This window comes from Rhinopithecus roxellana, chromosome 13, assembly GCF_007565055.1.
Source record: "Rhinopithecus roxellana isolate Shanxi Qingling chromosome 13, ASM756505v1, whole genome shotgun sequence".
NCBI classification, from domain to species: Eukaryota; Metazoa; Chordata; class Mammalia; order Primates; family Cercopithecidae; genus Rhinopithecus; species Rhinopithecus roxellana.
In genome coordinates this window covers 101,238,692-101,253,414 of record NC_044561.1, presented here as the reverse complement: position 1 = coordinate 101,253,414, position 14,723 = coordinate 101,238,692, and the positions used below count along the sequence as shown (strand labels likewise).

Genomic DNA, 14,723 nt, shown 5'->3' with positions numbered 1-14,723 from the left:
ATCCACACATCCATCCAACCAAGTAATTTTTGGTGCATTTCAAAGTCAATTGCAGACATCGGTACACTTCCTTCTAAATACTTTAGCATGCCTATGGTTAACTAGAGTTTGTTTACAGTTTTTTTGTTTGTTTGTTTACAGTTTTTTTTTCTTGGTGTTAAATTCACATATAATGAGATATACAAATCTAAAGTGTACATTTGCTGCATTTTAATAAATGCCTATGTAACCAATATTCCAATCAAGATATAGAACAAATGGTCACTCCAGAAACTCCCCTCATGCCCCTTTCCAATCTCTGTCTCTAACCACCCCCAAAGGCAACCACCATTCTGATTTTCTTCCTACCATAGGTTGGTTGGCAAAGACCCTTTAATTTTGGCCTTTCCCTGAAACTATGGAAATTTGCCCCGGAAAGGTGAAACCAGATAGAGAATCTACAGGCTTCTCCTTCCTTGGTCTCACTTCTCTTCCCCCTACTCAGCAGAGATAGGCTCCCCTCAGTGCCCTGGCAGAAAAGACTTCCCTGAAATGGTATATCGAGGCCAGGTGCAGTGGTTCATGCCTGTAATCCCAACAACTGGGGAGACCAAGGCAGGAGGACCACTTGAGGCCAAGAGTTTGAGACAAGCCTGGGCAACACAGCGTGAGACGCTGCCTCTACAAAAAATAAAATACAATAAAAATTAGCCAGACATAGTGGCACATGCCTGTACTCCCAGCTACTCGGAAGGCTGAGGTGGGAGAATCACTTGAGCCCAGGAGATCCAGGCTACAATGAGCTATGATTCATTAAGCCTGGATCCTGATAGTTAATGGAAACTAAAAGAGTTTACTAAACCCTTTCTTGGCAAAGCCTAGCTTTAAAAACAACATTGTCTTATGAAGGACTAAACAAAACAAAACAGAAACCAAAAAACCTGATTGGGCAGTCCGTGCTGGATGATGACTCATTATAATTAGTCTCCTGTGCCCTTTCCCTGAAGCACAGAGACTCTTGGCTTCAGTGGGTGGGGAACCTCAGGGCAACATAATTTACCGGAAACATGGCTGAAAATATTTCAAAAACACTATCCTCATCACGGTGACTGAGCCGAACTGAACCAAGGGGATGATCTAGAATCAGATGACACTGAGACGTTGATAGACAAAGTGTCAGAACCACTGACATCTCAGTAAGTTCCACAGTGATTCTGCCTTTAGTGGGCATGAAGAAGTATTTGCTGAATGAGTTTTGACAGGAATGAATGAATGCAGAATAGATGACATGAATGAAGAGATAATAAGTGAGGTGATTCCTGAGCATCTAAAGCAGTGACACAGTGAGCTCTGCGGTCTTTGCAGCTTCAGAGCCACTTGTAGGAGCTAACAATGTGTGATGTATGGAAAGACAGATGGGGCCACAATAGGACACAGGTGACAGGGTTGAGGCCACCTCTTACCTCCAGGCTTGCCGCACAGCTCTGGCCTGCATAAGGTGGGCAAGGACGAAGGTCTGCTGATGACAGTACTAGAGCATCTTGCCTTCCGACTGGGTGAGCACCTCCCTGCAAGAGCTTGAACGCCAGCTGCCTATCACCTATGTCACCGGCTACAGGCATGGCCCTCAGGATGAGGTGATGTAGAGGTGAGTTAGAGCTTCACAATCTTTTATTAGCTGACGGATGACTTCACCCAAGGGTGAGAGAGAGCAGTATCGTCTTCCCTTTTATATCCAGGTAAACAGAGGCCCAGAGAGGGGAAGGGACACCCTGTTGCCCGACCAGTCCAGGTCTAGCTGTGATAGCTGTTCTAACTCATTGTCTTGTGAGGATGAATTCCCAAAACAACACAGGTGACTCCCAGCCAGAGTGCACAGGGAATCCTGTGTCCAGCTGATTACTTGGACCTTGGAACTCACCCATGGGCAGTACCAGGTCTGTGGTTGCTGGACCCATAGGGCTCTGTAAATGAGGGTTCCAAGCGGCAGAGAGGCCCGGGGTGCCACCCACAGAGTATAGCTGCTCTGGATTTTTCTGGCCAGCAGCCTCATCTTTACTTGAGTCCATAGCCTCAGGCCCCCTCCCCTGTGATTTGGGTCAGTCTGAAGTTTTCTCTTAAGGAACAGACCTGGAATCCTAGACGGGAAGTGCACTCTAGGCCAGCAGTTCTCAATCATTTGGGGCTCAACACCCCTTTACACTTTTAAAAATTATTGAGATTCCAAAGAGCACTTGCTTATGTGGGTTATATCTATAGATATTTACTGATTTGGAAGCTAACAATGAGAAACTTACAAAAATGTATGCATTAATTCACTTAGAAACTGAAAAACCTATTGCAGCTTAACACAAACAACATGTATTTATGAAAAATAATTGTACTGTCCAAGAACAAAAATAGCATTAGTAAGAGTGGCATTGTTTTAGATAAAAACTTTTTTTGCAAATTTCTTTAACTATTTAGTTCCATTTGGAAGGCTTAATAGAGAACAGCTGGATCCTTATAGCTGCTTTTGCATTCAATTTTTTAAACATTATATATCATGGAGCCTCTGGAAAATTCCACTGTACATTCAGGAGAAGATGAGAGTTAAACAGGCAAAAAACAAACAAAACCTTAATAGTAGCATTATAAAAATTCCCTAAAAGAGTCTTGAGGACCCTGGATCGCCCTTTAGGGACCACTGATGTAGATAGAGCACCCAAGGAACTGTTAAAATGCAGATTCTGGCTCAAGGGTCTTTCTTTTCTTTTTTTTGAGACAGGGTCTCATTCTCTCTCTCAGGCTGCCATGCAATGGTGTGATCTTGGCTCACTGCAACCTCAGCCTCCCGGGTTCAAGCGATTCCCCTGCCTTAGCCTCCCGAGTAGCTGGGATTACAGGAACACGCCACCACTCCCGGCTAATTTTTTGTATTTTTAGTAGAAACGAGGTTTCACTGTATTAGCCAGGATGGTATGGATCTCCTGACCTGGTGATCTGCCTGCCTCGGCCTCCCAAAGTGCTGGTAAAATATTTTTTTAAATTCAGGCCAGGCACAGTGGCTCAAGCCTGTTATCCCAGCACTTTGGGCAGATCCCTTGAGGCCAGGGTTTGAGACCAACCTGGCCAACATAGTGAAACCCCATCTCTACTAAAAACACAAAAAATTGGCTGGACGTGGTGGTGCACGCCTGTAATCCTAGCTACTCAGAGGCTGAAGCGGGAGAATCAAATCGCTTGAACCCAGGAGGCGGAGGTTGCAGTGAGCCAAGATCACACCACTGCACTCTAGCCTGGGGAACAAGAGTAAAACACCATCTCAAAAAAAAAAAAAAAAAAATTGTTTGCAAAGGCATTGAAGGCCACCATAAAGAGTTTGAACTTGGGACCTTATTGGCAGTGAGAAGCCACAGGGCCTTTGGAACCAGGAATGAAACAGAATAAAAATGGTGGTTTGAGAATACATATGTATCTAGGGGAAATTTGGCAAAATATACCATAATTTTGCTTGTTTATTTGTTTTTAGAGACAGAGTCTTGCTACGTTACCCAGGCTGGACCCAAACTGGGCTCAACGTATCTTCCCACCTCAGCCTCCCAAGTAGCTGGGACTACAGGTGCGCACCACCATGCCTGGCTTGTTATTTTAAAAAATAATAATAATGATGTTTTTGAAAGGTAGTATATACCCACAGTCAAACATTTCTAAGAGTTCAAAAATTAGGTTTCTCCCTGACTTCTCGTTTCTACCACCTCTTCTTTTTTTCACCTTACTTTTTGTTTTTAACTTGGCAATGTACCTAGGAGACCGTTTCACATCAACGTGTATCAGTCCGCCTCCACTTTTTAAATAACTACATAGTATTTTATTACATGGATAGATCATCATTTATCCCACTAATGAAGACAGGAGAGTTTTCACTCTTTCTGTTATAATTAATGTTGCAGTAAATATCCTTGTCCTTAAATCTTTCCACGCTTTTTGATCCATCTGTCGGACAAATTCCTGCACATGGAACTGCTGCCTTGAAGAGTGGGTTCACCTCAACAATTTCACTTTGCAGAAATTGTCACATCATAGAAGCACACAAAAATACACGCAAAGTTATATTTCTTTATAAGGACAAAAAAGTAGAAATGACCTAAATTCCTGTAAATTTAAGAGGGGTTAGTAAAATTATGTAAATTCACACAAGAGATGACATTTAATAATGACAATGCATAGCTATACTCTATGATTTAAAAAGCTGTAATCCCAGCACTTTGGGAGGCCAAGGCAGGTGGATCACAAGGTCTGGAGATTGAGAGCATCCTGGCTATGGTGAAACCCATCTCTACTAAAAATAAAAATAAAAAAATTAGCTGGGCATGGTGGCGGGGGCCTGTAGTCCCAGCTACTCGGGAGGCTGAGGCAGGAGAATGGTGTGACCCCCGGGAGGCGGAGCTTGCAGTGAGCCGAGATCAAGCCACGGCACTCCAGCTTGGGTGACAGAGCGAGACTCTGTCCCCCCCCAAAAAAAAAAGAAAAAAAGAAAAGGGAGCACCATATTTGGTCAAGCAAAAAGGACAGGTTACAAAACGGCTTCTGTGTACGATGCGGTTCATGTAAATTTATTGCCATGCGTATGCAGCAATATGCATGTATGCTTTCTTCATTCCCTGTATTGCTTGAATTTTGTACCTGAGTGTGTATTATCTTTATAGCCAGAAGAACAATTAAACTGCTTTTAAAGCATCTGATTATGCACCAGGCACAGATTTTAATTTGTGAAGCACCCACTTTATGCCTGGCATTGGGGTACCCTGAGCTGCCCAAGGCTTTGGCTCCTGTCATCTCTCTCCTGATCATCAGAATCAGAGCACGTTGGAACTGGTAACACCTAGTTCACACCCTTGTTTTACAGATGAAGGCAATAAGGCCCAAAGAAGGTAAGCAACCTGCTGAAGGTCACACAGCCAGTTTGGACCGGAGATAACAGAACCCAGGACTCTACTGCCAGGCTATGATGCTCACTTCTAAACTGAGTATGGGCCAGGTGCGGTGGCTCACACTTGTAATCTCAGCACTTCAGGAGGCTGAGGTGGGCAGATCATCTGAGGTCAGAAGTTTGAGACCAGCCTGGCCAACATGGTGAAACACTGTCTCTACTTTAAATACACAAAAAATTAGCAGGGCGTGGTGGCACACGCCTGTAGTCCCAGATACTCAGGAGGCTGAGGCAGGAGAATCGCTTGAACCCGGGAGGCAGAGGTTGCACCGAGCTGCACTCCACCCTGGGTGACAGAGCAAGACCCTGTCTCAAAAAAAACCTGAGGCATATGAATCATTATTTGGGGTCGCGAGGAGCAGGGCAGGGAGTGATTTTGATGCCCTGTCTTTTGGGAGCTCCCGTCCAAGCAAGCCCAGGATGAAAGATAAAAGGGCCCTGAATAAGACCATCATTAGTGGGGAGGAGCCTGACCCTGCATAGGCAGAAAAGCAGCTTCAGCAGGGCCTGGGGTCTGCAGAGCAGCAGCCTGCAGGGTGTTGAGGAAGGAGCTGCCCTGGGCTGGTGCCAGATGTCAGTAATTATAAGACTACGTGGGCCTGCAGACAGCCCATTAAAGATGCTTGATCTGCGTCAAACCAGGAAGCAGAACTCAGCCTCTTTGCCACTTTCTGTAAGAAATCCAACCACATCAAACACTTTGGGGTTTTTATGCAGTTTCCTGAATATTGGGGTGATCCCAGGGAGTGGCCTCATCATACTGTGCTCAGCAGACAGTCGTCTCCTTGCTCCTCCTTGTCTCTTTCCCTCAATTCTACCCCCTCCCACTTCCCATTCCTCACTGGCCCAGGCCACATCCAGCCTCCGATAGCCCCAAGTCATCCATCAAAACATTTCTCCAGCAAAAAGAAACCTACCCCACCAGCTCCCATGAGAATAAAATCCCCTCTATTTCATTACACAAAAGACTTCAGATGCCTTGAATTCTAGCATCTTCAAGCCCAGAATCTTAGACTTTGAGCTGGAATGGCCCTGAAGAATAATTGAGTCCAGTCCCTTTAGTTTATAGGTAGAAACACCAGGGTTCCAGGAGGGGAGAGGTCTTGCCCAATGTCACAGGACACCCATGGCCACCAGGCCTCTAAGCTCCTGGCTGGAGACCACTCACAAAGTCAGGGCAGATGGGCCTAGCTTCTGAATCAGAACCAGCCCTCCCCTTTTTCTTATCTACCTCCTCTCAAGAATCTAGTGTCCACTAGGGGAGTCTAGTGGCCCTGAAGGAGGATCATGGACCTCTGCCTCTTTAGATGCCTGCAGAACAGAGAGGAGCTGTGGGCCCAGGAATCTTCTGGTCTCACCCAGGAGGGCAGAGGGAGCCCTAGACTGACCCAGCTCTGCAGCATGTAACCATGTACCTTGGGGTCCTCGCGCTGGGCCTGCTTTTTCTCATCTGAGGGTTGTTGTGAAGGCTAAGAATAGTCAACCATAAATCCTAGTTCCCTCCCACTCTTCTCTCCTTCCCCATTCTGTTTCTTGCCAGCCTTGTGACCTTTCTGAGCCTCAGTTTCTCCACAGTCCCACTCGCAACTCCATGTTTCCAAGGTCTCTTGGATGGAGCCACTTCCACAGTGAACCCCTCTAGGTGCAATTACAGGATGATTTTGTGTCTCGTGGGTGTCACTGCTAGGGTGGAGGGCCACGCCTCCTCTTTTGAATTCTGACTTTCCAGCCTAGGAGTGTCCCAAGGTTTTCCTTGTTAAAATTGGTCTGGCTGGCTGCTGTGACATGCCACACTGCCCTGACGGTGCACACACCACTGTGGGGAGGAACAGAGGAGTCCAGCTGGCCATCGCATGGCAGGTGAGTGGGCAGAACCTGGGGCCTTGGGGCACCAGGGCATATGAGAGGGACTTCAAGAAACACGGGTCTGTGGGATGACGTTTGATCATTGATTGTTAGGGTTTTATAGCTGGACGGCCCACCATGAACACATGAACTCTTCATGTGTGTTCATGAGGCCCAGGACGAAAAAACCAGCCCTAGGCCACCCAGCAAGTCCATGGCAGAGGCTGGCTCAAGCGCTGTCTTCTGGGCTGGGGCCAGGTCTCACCCCTGTGCCTCACAGGACTGAAGGAGGCGGGCACAGGACGGCAGGGGCAGAAGAAAGAAAATCTTCTTGCACCCCATGCACATTCTATGGATCCAGAGACTTTTCTGGGCATAGTTGGGAATTGTGGCCTGGGTAGGAAGGAGTGAGAGGCCCCCACAGGCTGCATCCTCACCTGATTCCCACCCCAAGCACTTGGCAAGAGCAGCTCTGGCTGAAGTGAAAAGAGCTATATGACCTTGAGCAAGAAAATTTGCCTTTGGTACCTCTGTTTTCTGATCTGTGTAATGGGGATTATAATGCAAATTATCTCACAGCCCTGCTGTGAGGAGTTGGTGAGACCATGTGTGCTGTTCTCCCACCACACATCTCAAGTGGGGACTTGTAAACAGTAGACTCAGAAAATGTGGGTCGGGCACAGTGGCTCATGCCTCTAATCTCAGCATTTTTGGAGGCTGAGTTGGGAGTGGAATTATGGAGCTCAGGAGTTCGAAACCAGCCTGGGCAATGTGGCAAACCCCATCTATACAAAAAAAATACAACAATTAGCTGGGCATGGTGGTGGACACCTGAAGTCCCAGCTACTTGGGAGGCTGAGGTGAGAGGATCGCTTGAGCTCAGGGGGTCGAGGCTACAGTGAGCCAAGATGGCGCCACTGCACTGCAGCCTGGGCAACAGAGTGAGACCCTGTCTGAAGAAAAAGAAAAAAAGAAAACGTGTCCCCCATGACCTCAATATAGTGAGCAGCAAACTCCCCCTCAAGAAATTTTCTGTTAGATGCTGGGGCCCAGTAATGAGCAAGTCAGCAGAATCGGGGGTCCTACACTCAGGTATTCAAGGGGCTTGTCTGAGTCTGTGTCTGCCAGTTTTAATTGTTCAGCATTATGTGACAGTTTCATCAATCAACTATTTTTTTTTAACTTTCAAAGGCAGATATTTTAATTTCCTCATCATAGTCTAGCTCCCTCTTCCTATTTCCTCCTGGCAGTTAACAGCATTGCTGGACATGTTGGGCCCTTCAGGCTCCTAGGATAGGTCTGTTCTCCTGAAGACCAGGCCTTGCCAACCCAGCTCACAGTCCAGACTGCCTGTTTCCAGAGCTGGGGTTGCCTCCCTAATGGCCCTGGTACAGAAGGGATTGCCTCTGTTCCTCCAAGATCTGCTTCTCAAGGCTCACCTAGACGATTCCTCTTCCCTGGGCCTTTGACAACCTATCAGACTTAAACTTGACAGTGCCAAGGTTAATTGCTGAGGAAGGAAAAAAGTTGATGATGATGCCTTTTGTCAGGTCTGTAACTAACTTGCTGGGTTCCTCTCTCTGAATCTCTGTTTCTCTGTCTGTGAAATGTCAGCATCGGAGTTGTCATGCCTATGTAAATGGACTATGTGTTGGGTTGGATTCAATTCCCTGGGTCTTCTGGGTCCTCTTGGCTTCTTGGGAGGATCTGCTTATCAGAGCAGTAGGTCATGCCTACTACATGCTCTGTGCCTGAATGGCTGAGACATCAGATCCTAGATGGAAAGTGTATTCATCTTCCTGGAGCTCCTCCTATTCCCCCTCCCTCACTCCGTCCATGGTGGGCATCCCTAGTTGACCCCAGAGTTCTTCCCTCTGGAGCCTGGATGTGGCCCTAGAATGCTCAACCCAGTTCTTCAAGTACCAGTTGATCAGTTGGCAAAGGAGGTGAGACCCTTTTGCCATGATTAAATTATAATCATCTTTCAGCTCAGAGATTCCAAGAATTGAGTGGAAAACTGTGTGTGAGGTGGGCTCTGGCTGGGACATTGGGCTGGAGTTGATGCGTCACTGCCTCCTGGTGAGAGAGAGACCAGCAGCTTCCAACAATACCAGGAAGGAAAGGAAAATGGGGCAGTGGCCCCAGAAAGTCCCCAAGCAACTCCCAGTTAATCATTTAGTCATGGAGTTCAGGTGCCCATGATGCATACTAAGCATAGGATCATAATGGGGCCCATTAGAAACCAATTATGCTTAGTCCAGAGTCTGGGAGATGCTGCTGGCTTCAACAGAGCTTCCAGGGCTCAACCCCACTGGGCTGAGACAAAGCATTGGGGAGGATTATATCACTCAGCTCTCTGGTGTCACCCAAGGGCAGGAGAAGGAAGATGGATGAGCTAGGCCTTGGGGTGGGGATGGGTGGAGAGCTAAGTGGGCAGGAAGCAATGTTCTGCACATGGACACTTCCCTTTCTTAGGTGGAGCTCTGGGGCCAGCTGGTGAGCAAGTGAGATGGGGAGGAGGCGAGGAGGTCAGAGGGCCAGAAGTGATGGGCAGGGCCTGTCAAGGACCTTGAATGCCTACAAGATGGTTGTAGATTCCATGGTAATTGAGCAGGGAAAATGACATGCTGACACTCAGAAAAGTCCCTTCCCCTCTCTGAATCTCAGTTTCTCCATAGTGATGGGATGGATTGAACAGGATGAGCTGAAAATCTCTGAGGCTGTTGGGGCCATGCAGTCACTTAAGCAAGAGACAAAGAGGGGAGAATAACAAGAAACCCGGTGCATGTAGGAACTGGAGAGAGGAGGACCAAAGTGATGAGGGAGATGTGGGGAAAGGAGGTGATGATGTAAAAATCCCTGTTTGCAAGCCAGGCGCAGTGGCTCACGCCTGTAATCACAGCACTTTGGGAGGCTGAGGCAAGTGGATCACGAGGTCAGGAGATTGAGACCATCCTGGCTAACACGGTGAAACTCCATCACTACTAAAAATACAGAAAATTAGCCGGGCATGGTGGCGGGCGCCTGTAGTCCAAGCTACTCGGGAGGCTGAGGCAGGAGAATGGCATGAACCTGGGAGGCAGAGCTTGCAGTGAGCCGAGATCGTGCCACTGCACTCCAGCCTGGGTGACAGAGCGAGACTCTGTCTCAAAGAAAAAAAAAAAATCCCTGTTTGTAGAGCACATCACTGCGGACCCAGCACTAGGCTATGTACTCGATGAATAGGGAGACATTCATCCTTTTGGAAGCCTGTTGCCCTAGCGTGTTTATTAATGGCTTCTGCTTTCACTCTCAGAATTTCCTGGTTTAAGTGATGCATTTTATCACTACCCTATTTATAATTACTAATTCACTTAATCCTCCTCAAAGCCCTAGAAGAAAGATATTATTATTGCCACGTTCCAGAGGAGGAAATCAGATCCTCAGAGAGGCCCAGTAACTGATCCAGGGCCACACAGCCAACAAGGAGATGATTCAGGATGGCAGGAATTGGCAGAGCACTGGAATGGCAGCCAGGAGGTCCTGTGTAAGTACTAATGATGATAACACTCACATTTCCTGAGAACCTAGTATGTGCCTGGTATCAGTCTAAATACTCTATGTGAATCCTCCCAACCTGAGGAGGCGGGTACGATCATCACCCTCATTATCACCAGGAGACTAAGTTTCAGAGCTCACTCACTTGCCACACAGCCAACAAGGGGCAAAGCCTGCATGAGAGCTCAAGTGTGTACCTCCGAAATCAGGCTCCTAGTTGCTGTGCAGAGTGAAAGGAAGCCCCGAGAAGATGGTGAGAGGGAGAAGGGGAGGAGAACAGTCAAGCTGGAGGGGCTATGAGGCTTGGGATAACAGGCAGGTGGAGGGAGCACTCTTACCACATCCTTTCCCTGTGCCTAGGGGGTACAGCCTCAGCCCTCGGGTTGGCGAGCCTTCAGCCCTGGGCTGGGAGTTCACCCTGCATATCCCAAGGGTGAAGGCCCCCGGGGCTGAAAACAGGCTGCCCATTCTGTCCTCAGGGCCTTGGGTTCACTGTCAACTGGAGCAGTCTCAGAGCAGATGTTACCTCTCCCATCCCCTCCATTGGGCAGTGGGTGAGCTACCTCTCAGAGGTATGGCAAGCTGGGACCATAATCCAGTATCCACCAAGAATTTGGCCAAGGGAATTTGTGTCTGGGCAGGAAGTTGTGAGAGAGATAGTCCCTGAGATTTGAGGATAATGATGATAATGGCAGTTCTGACTCATCCCACCTCCTCTTGCACGTCTGTGATAAGGATGCAGATGCCTCAGAGGGTGATGGGAGCTGCTTTGGGCTGTGGCAGAGAAGGGGGAAAACCAGTGCAGGAAAACCATGTCCCAGGGGCGATGTGACAATCTTCACATCAGCACACTCTTGGTGGGGGGTGGGGGTGCGGGGGGAGGTGTCTTGTAGGGAGGAGCGCTGAGAAGGGTCCTTGCGGGTAATCAGAGGCACTTGCTTCAGCAAACCACAAACTATCCAAACCATAAGAGTCCTTCTGGGTCATTTCACAGAGAAGAAAACAGACCCAGAGAGGCAATGCGTGGGGGTGGGTGGTCAGTGATCCGTCTACCTGCCCATGTCAGAGGCCTCACACACCCTCCTCTTTCACACTCTGTGGAAGGAAAAAGTTAAGAAGGAAAGGCAGGCTTTGGAATGTGACAGCTTGAGAGAGAGGGATTATAGGGTGGGTGGGGTGTGGACTGTCGGAGCGTGAGCAGCTGACAGGGTGTGGGTGCTGATTCTCGAGGGCGGACCCAGGACACTGCAGAGCATCAGCTCCCCCTTCCATATCCCAGCCGAGGGATGAGGAAGGAGATTCATCCATTCATCCAACCAACATTCACTGAGTACCTAATATGCCCTGAGCCCTTAGCCAGGTTCTAGCAACCCAGAGAGGAGGAGACTCAGCCTTCGCCTTCATGGAGCTCTCAGTCCAGTGGGGGAGAGACATATGCAAGCAAACAACTATAACACAGCATCCCTGATCACAGATAAGGGACAGAAGCCTCCACCTTAACAGAATTTGAGCTGAGGACATGGAAGGGGTGATGCTGGGTTTATTTTGACAAGGGGCCTGGAAACCATCCCAAGTGCACATCTATCTCCTTGCCTTGGGCTGCCCTATACCTAGGAGCCTCTGCCTATGCCCATCAGTCTCACTGTCCCCATGAGGGCCAGGAAGGACACTGGCTAGGACAGAACTTATCTGTAATCACCAGTAGTTCCCCCTGCAGAATCTTGGACCCCAGGCCTGGCCATTACCCCACAAATGGCAGGTCATGGAGGTGAGATGCTGATGGGTGTGGGTGACTTAGATCACCAAAGCAGCAGCTCCAGGGACAGATTCCACAGGGATTATAACAGCGACCTCCTGGGTTATGGGGTGAGTGTAGAGTTGGGCAGGGGACGGGCCGGGGGCTGGCAGGTTGGGATTTCTAGGTAATGTTTCTGTAAAACCCCATCAAAGAGCAAAGGAAGAAGTGTGTTCTATGGGGGTGATAGGGAGCAAAATAGGGACAAATGAGAAGAAGTTGCAAGAAGAAAGCTTGGCTTAGCAGAAGGAAGGACTTTCTAACACTGGGCGGTGAGTGAGCTACCTCTCAGAGGTATGGCAAGCTAGGACCATGATCAAGTATCCACCAAGGATTCGGCCAAGGGAATTTGCACCTGGGCAGGAAGTTGTGAGAGAGATGGTCTCTGAGATTCGAGGACAGTGATGATAATGACAGTTCTGACTCATCCCACCATCTCCTCTTGGCTGTCTGTGATAAGGATGCAGATGCCTCAGAGGGTGATGGGAGCTGCTTTGGGCTGTGGCAGGGAAGAGGGGAAACCAGTGCAGGATCCATAGAGTTTAAACCCATGACCCAGGATCCAGCAGTCCTCATCCAATCCCAAACTCCCCTTGTATCCAGCCTTGGGGCATACCAGGGCTGAGAATATTACCACCCAACAACCTCATCCCCTGCTTCTGACTCATCCACTGAAAAAATAGCATCCTGTTCTGGCCTGTCCCTACATATATTGCTTGGGAAGTAGCAACATGAATTGTGGGCTACAAATCCACTGTGTCCTCAGGCAAGAAGTCCCTTTCTTCCCACTTCTGGATCTCAGTTGCTATGTCAGTAAATGGAGACCTGAGCTCCTAATGGCTCTTCCAGCTCTGCTGATATTAGACTTGACAATTCTATGTACAAGGTGCCTGGTTGGGGGAGAGGGTCCTGCCTGTGTTTTCTGACTAAACCAAGGTCATCTGAGCTCAAAGTTTTGGAGTTTCAGAGGTTTGTGCCTGCCCTAGAATGACTGGGGCTAACTTGATGTGAAAGCTTTGGTTCTACTTTCCATTGTGAGAATTGGCAAGGGTAATGGGAAAGCCCCCTGGCACTGTTGTTCCAGCTCATGCCACATGGGGTCACTGTTGAACACTGGTCCTGCACAGTCTTTGCTCACTTACCACAACAGGGACTGTAGGAGCTCCCAATCTTGGGACACATGTGTCAGCCATGTGAGTTCCTACCCACATGTTCAGTCATTATCCCCATATCATGATGTCAGCAGGGGCTTCCGGCCTAAGCTAAGCTAAAACTAGTTTTTTCCATGAATCTCAAGCCTGAGTATTGAGACCACAGCACCAACCTAGACAGCTCACAGGTGGAGAGCAGTTGGGAGGCTGTTGTGGTCTAGACAAGAATCTTGGCTCTCTCCATGTTTCAGTTATCAATTGCTGTGTAGCAAACCACCCCAGCACTTAGGGGTTTCAGACAACAATCATTCTCCTGCTGATGAACCTGCAATTTGGGCAGAGCTCAGTAGGGACAGCTTGTGTCTGCATCAGCTGGGGCAGCTTGCCTGGGGGCTGAAGGACCCACTTGCCAGATGGCTGAGTCCCATGGCTTCCAAGTAGTTCTGTCTGTCAGCTGGGAGCTCAGTGGGCTGTGGGTTGGAAGCCTTGGTGGCTCTCCAGGTGAGCTTCTCCATGGGCCATTTGGGTTTCTTCATTGCATGGTGGCTGGGTTCTAATAACAAGCAACCCAAGGGAACTAGAAAGAAGCTGTATTAACTTTTATAATCTAGCCTTAGAAGTCACAGTGTGTCACTGTGTCTCAGCCACAAGTCTTCCAGGTCCAGAGGGTGGGAATATATACTCTACTTCTCAATGAGAGGAGAATCAACATCATATTGAAAGAAGAGTATGTGGGATGGGAGATATTACTGCAACCATCTTTGGAAAATGCAATCTGCCACATGCTATTAACCAAAAGATTGTACAAAGATGCTGGAATATTTAAAAAGTCAAGCATTTTGACCAGCCCTGTCCAGACACTTGCACACACAAGCCACTCTTCTGATGACTGTGGTGAAGCTCATGTTGAATTTTATAGTCTGGAACTTCTAGGCTGTGACTCCTTTGGAGTCAAACATAAAGACACCATAGCCTGGGGATAGAAAAGCCACAGACTCAGGAGGCAGATTCCCAGCTCCATCACTTAGAAGGCTGTGTAACTCTGAATCATGCGCAGTGGCTCATGCCTGTAATCCCAGCACTTTGTGAGGCTGAGATGGGAGGATTGCTTGAGGCCAGGAGTTGGGACCAATCTGGTCAACATAGCAAGACCCTATCTCAAATTAAAAAAAAAAAGAAAAGAAAAGAAAACAGATTGTGTAACTCTGTACCTCAGTTTTCTCATCTGTGACATTGAGTTAACAGTAGTACCTCCCTCATATGGTTTATTAAGATTAAATGAGCTAATATTTATAAAATACTTGGAAAAGCACTTGGTTCATAGGAAGTTTTATTAAATAAAACCTATCCAATGGTCTAGCCAACAATTACTGAACATTTCCTGTATGGTTGACATCAAATAAGATACAGTCAAGAGTTGCATGACAAGTGTCCTTGGGTGGGG

General features: G+C 48.0%; 1 protein-coding gene across 2 annotated transcripts in view; it reads left to right on the top strand.

The window, feature by feature from the left end:
- The first annotated feature begins 6,738 nt into the window (after window positions 1-6,738).
- Window positions 6,739-14,723, top strand: part of TGM6 (transglutaminase 6) — a 54,123-nt gene continuing 46,138 nt past the window's right edge. For both annotated transcript variants that reach the window (XM_010379016.2, XM_010379015.2), the window contains exon 1: window positions 6,739-6,811. In XM_010379016.2, the coding sequence (XP_010377318.1) occupies window positions 6,805-6,811 (7 nt within the window). In that variant the 5' untranslated portion in view covers window positions 6,739-6,804. The remainder of the gene's footprint in view (window positions 6,812-14,723) is intronic.